The 5,180-nt window shown below is 37.2% G+C and overlaps 1 protein-coding gene across 1 annotated transcript; it reads right to left on the minus strand.

Annotated features, from left to right (window-relative positions):
* Window positions 1–2,105: 2,105 nt before the first annotated feature.
* Window positions 2,106–3,044, minus strand: LOC308418919 (vomeronasal type-1 receptor 45-like; the record flags this gene model as incomplete). The annotated part of the gene is given in 2 exon segments (XM_080914445.1): window positions 2,106–3,020; window positions 3,024–3,044. Coding segments are annotated over 2 exon segments (936 nt in total).
* Between the last annotated feature and the right edge of the window lie 2,136 nt (window positions 3,045–5,180).

The raw sequence follows: 5,180 nt of genomic DNA on the forward strand, positions 1-5,180 counted from the left end.
TATGCTAATAACTGCATGGTACTGGTACAGAAATACAAATGTGGATTAATGGAATAGAATATAAGATCCAGAAATGAGCCCTCACGTATATATGGTCACCTGATTTTTGGCAAAGGAGCTGTAAACACTCAGTGGAAAAAGGACAGCCTATTCAACAAATGGTGTTGGTCCAACTGGCACTCAGTATGCAGAAAATTGAAAATAGAGCCTTTCTTATCTCCTTGTACAAAGCTCAAGTGCAAGTGTATCAAAGATCTCCACATTAAACCATGTACATTGAAACTATTAGATGAGAGAGTAGTGAAATCTTTTTAACACATAGGCACAGCAGAAAATTTCCAGAACAGAACACCAATGGCTCATGCTCTAATATCAAATATTGACAAATGGGACTTAATGAGATTGCAAAGTTTCTGTAATGTAAGGACACTGTCAAGAAAACAGAACAGAAGCCAACAGGTTGGGAAATGTTCTTTACCAACCCCACATCAGATAGAGGCCTAATATCCAAGGTATGCAAAGAACTCAAGAAGCTAGACACCAGAGACTCAAACAACCCTATTAACAAATGGAGTACAGAGCTAAACAAAAATTTCTCAACTGAGGAATATTGAATGGCTGAGAAGCATTTAAGGATGTGCTTGACATCATTAGCCATCAGGGAAATGCAAATCAAAACAACCCTGAGATTCCACCTCACACCAGTCATTTTAGCCAAGATCAAAATTTCAGATGACAGCAGATGCTGGCGTGTATATGGAGAAAGAGAAACACTTCTCTACTGATGGTGGGGTTGTAAACTGGTACAACCACTCTGGAAATCAGTCTGGCGATTTCTCAGAAAATTGGACATAGTACTAACTGAAGACCCAGTTATTCCACTTCTGGGCATTTACCCCAGAGAAGCTCCAACATACAGCAAGGACACATGCACCACAATGTTCATAGCAGCTCTATTTATAATAGCCAGAAGCTGGAAAAATCCTAGATGTCCTTCAGTAGATGAATGGATACAAAAATTGTGGTAATTTACACGATGGAGTACTACTCAGCTATCAGAAAAATGACCTTATGAAATTCTTAAGAAAATGGATGCATCTAGAGAATATCATCCTGAGCGACATCATCCAGTCACAAAAGAACAGACATAATATGCGTCATTCATAATTGGATACTAAATCCAGAAAGCTCTGAACACCCCAGAAACAACTCACAGACTGTGAGAAGTTCAAGAAAAGAAAAAGAAAAAGAAAAAAAACCACCATGTTTACTCCTTACACACCAAGAAAACCTTGACAAATTCCACGTTATATTCTGTTTTACATGTACTTTATGCTCATTGTAACTAATAGAACCTTAATGCACACTATCAAACCTTATTTTAAAAAAGCCAACCAATGACAAAAATGTATTCGTATACTCTTATGCAAAAATGCTTAAAATTTGTACATTTGTCTTTGTTTTTTTTTTTTAAATAAAATTCTTCAATAAAAAAGGAAAAAGAGAAAAAATATAAACTGATCTTAAGTTATGCGAAAAGTTAAAAATATATATATATTCACAAACTGTAACCAAGAACACATGAAAACAATTTTCATGATCAAGTAGGCTTTATTTTAGGGATGCAGGGATGGTTCAATATACAGAAATCCATCAAGATAATCACTATATAAGCAAACTCATATAAAAAAACACATGATATTCTCATTAGATGGTTAGAAAGCATTTAAAGAAGGTTAATGTTCCTTCATGACAAAATTCTTGGAAAGATCAGAAACTGAAGGATCAGACCTAAGCACAGTAAAAACAATATACATTAACCAGTAGGCAATGAGAAAATGCATAGAGAAATAAAATTTAAAAAGTAAAACAATAACACGGTTGTTATAACTTGAAGAGCATGTGACTATATCTTCTGTTACATGTTTACCATCAGATTGGCTAAAGTAAATCATTTTAACAGAAAAATAGCTTCATATGTTACATATGCAGAAGCACATAGACAGCAGAAATGGTTGACAGTTCTGATGCTACTACTAGGCTTCTCTTAAAGGATCAATAAACATTCAAACATTTATTACACTCCCACACATAGACCCTAAAAGTTAATGCATTTTTTCAGTGCTCATAAATACAAAAGGGCTGACTGTAGCATAGGTGTGCCCCACAAATATTTGAATATAGTATGATGTTGGATCATTAAGAAACATAGATCTTGTGCAGGAGAGAATGCCATCAAAGATGGACATCAGCACAAAGAAGCTCATGAGTATCAGGATGGTCTGGGATGCCCTTTGCTCTGGGGATGCTTTTGGGGATAGGCTGGTACCTTGAAGATACTGTGCCTGTTTCCTGTGCCTGAACAAGAGAGCCACCATATACCATGTCGAAAGGAGCATTAGACTAATAAGAAAAATGTCTCTGATGGCCAGCAGTGTAGAAAACATGTTTTGCATGAGGTAAGTCAGGGGTAGAATAGAACAGGACTGACTAATAAACGTAAAGTGATTCCTGGTCAAATTGGGGGTGGCAATGATGGATACTAAGAGGTGACTGCTAATGGACATGTAGAGGACACTCAGAAAAAGAATAGCACAGGAGATATAATGGGGAGATTTATGCTTGAACTTTGCTAAATAGGAATTTCTGGGACTAAGGATGATGGCCTGGAGGAAACTCAACTGGGTGCTGGTACACAGGGAGAGACCTCTCAAAATTCTGTACAGGTACACAAGGAGTTTACATATGATGTCATCCCATCCCCTCCATAAAATAAAAATGTCTGTGGCTATGAATGCCATCAGCATTAGCATCAGCAGGTGGATTAGGGACAAGAGACCAATGGGCAGGTCAGTGAGTCTGGACATGTGTCTACGAATAAACTTGAGAATGTAGAGAAGCAGAAGGAGGCTGTTGGCTGAGATCCCAATGATAATTTCAGAGAAAAGGGCGTTCCTTATATTAGAATCAGTGTGATATCTGTTGTTCTTATTCATCCTGTGTGAGAGCGGTGGTTGAGGTTAAAAGCACAGAATCTTGCTCATCACTGCTTGGCAACTCTGTTCCCATCATCTTATTTCCCCAAAGTCCTCAACTCCACCTCACACCCCAAACCATCCTCACACTCTTTTGCTAAGATGAGTCATGTCTGGATCCTGTGTCTCATCATGGCTGAATCAGTGTGTGAGCTAAATCATTATTAAATACTGGACACTTCATAGGTTATATCTTTCCTACTTAGCATGTGGGATTTTCCTGGAACTGTAACACCAAATTGTTTGGTTTTCATGTAGAACATCTCAATTGCCATGACCATTACCATTACATACAGAGATTGAATGAGGAAGATTCAGTGACAAAAAGACAACTTCCCAGTTAAAGAGCAGCCATGGATTGGATATGCACTTATCCTATTTGGGGTTTTCTTTACGTTAGCCATTGTAAAGTTAAGAATTTTAATATACTTAGATATCAAATGCTGGAATTTTGATATGTGAATTCAACATTTCCCATTCCACCAACAATTTACCATTTCCTCCAAGTGTGATTTTGCATACTTATGCTGGGCTCCAGTCACGTCCTTCTGGACGTAAACACAGTCATATGCCTGTAGCAGGTGGACACGAGATGTATAAGAACATGCTGTTTACACACCAAATACAACAGTGTGCAGCACTAGATGGTCTTCATGGATATATCATATGCTGATTTTCTCATGCTGTGCCTTATATTTGTGCTCTGAAGGATAAGATAGATCATGGTAACTGGTCACCTCTGTCTCTGCTTAGAACAGAAAAGAAAAGATAAAATTTACAATACAGCAGAACACTAGAATTACATCATTTCCAGAAAACTCACGTGGACAATTCAGTCTTTGAGTGATGATCTGTAACTGAATCTACAATGTTTCTAAACTCAATCCAGAACAGCCTCCAAGAGAAGAGCAATGTGTCAAATGTCAGCAGGAGCTTACTCCATGTCTTCCTTCAGCATATGGAGTCAAGGGAAATAGAACTACAATTAAAAGTGTTGGAGTTATCTCCTATAACGGTATTAAAGTAAAAGGGTCGAACTCAGTCTTGAAAGACAGGCTCTAAAAGGGCCACATTTCTTCTTTTCATACTTGAGGTATGATTCTGCTCCAGATTTCTGATAAGCCAACTACAAGTTTGTATTCAACAATGTCCTGTATATTTTGTTGAATTGGTACAATTTATTGATTTGACACTGACTAACTAAAACACTATGACCAAACACATATCAGGTGCGAATGCCTTTATTGCATGTCACTTCTAATAATCCATTATCCTAAGTGGTTGGGGAAGGACCTTATGGGACTTACAGGCAGAAACTGATACACGATCATCAAAGAGGATCATTTACTGGCTTTTCACTTCTTGGGTTTCCCAGTCTGTATTCTTAAGTATCTACCAGCCAATTGTCTACACTCACATTGCATTTGGCCATCTTGCATAGAATACCAATCAAGAAAATTCACCACAAATATGCCTATATATCAAACTGGTGGAGAAATTATCTGAATTTATCTCTTCTTCCCTCTTTCAAAATTATCTACTTTGTGTCAAATCAATCAATCAATCAATCAATCAATCAATTAAACAAACAAACAAGCCAAAACATCGGTCACAGGTAAACCCTTGGCAAGTTGAAAATAAATGCATCACAGTCACACTAAACTTTTGTCTCTTTGATTCATTTCCAAGATATTATCCTGATAACAATATTGCATTATAAAAGTAACACATTCTTTATAACTTCAATCTCCTTCAAATCTTACAGTCTCTTTCAACATGTGAAGACTCTTCAAAATGTGCACTCTCTAAAATATTGTTTCCCTAACATTTTCAAATTCTACAAAATGCATAGTCTCTGCAAAATTTCAAATTCTCTGTAACGCTTCAAAATCTCCTTAAAAGTTCAAATACACCTAATTGTGGTACCCTGTAAAATAAGTAAAACCTTCAATATTTTCTTGTTATCAAAAGGAAGAACCAGAGCAAAGTCACAATAAATTTCAACAAAGCCCAACAAGTGTAAAACTGTGTCACTTTTCTGGGTCTCAAAAGAATCCTCTGGTCTCCCCCACAGTGCTGGGAAAGCCTTCCACAGCACAAACAGCTTGTCTCCTAGACTCAAGTCAGCCCCACCCCACAGCAGCT

The sequence above is a fragment of the Micromys minutus genome (genome assembly GCF_963924665.1).
Source record: "Micromys minutus genome assembly, chromosome: 3".
In the NCBI taxonomy this organism is placed as follows: Eukaryota; Metazoa; Chordata; class Mammalia; order Rodentia; family Muridae; genus Micromys; species Micromys minutus.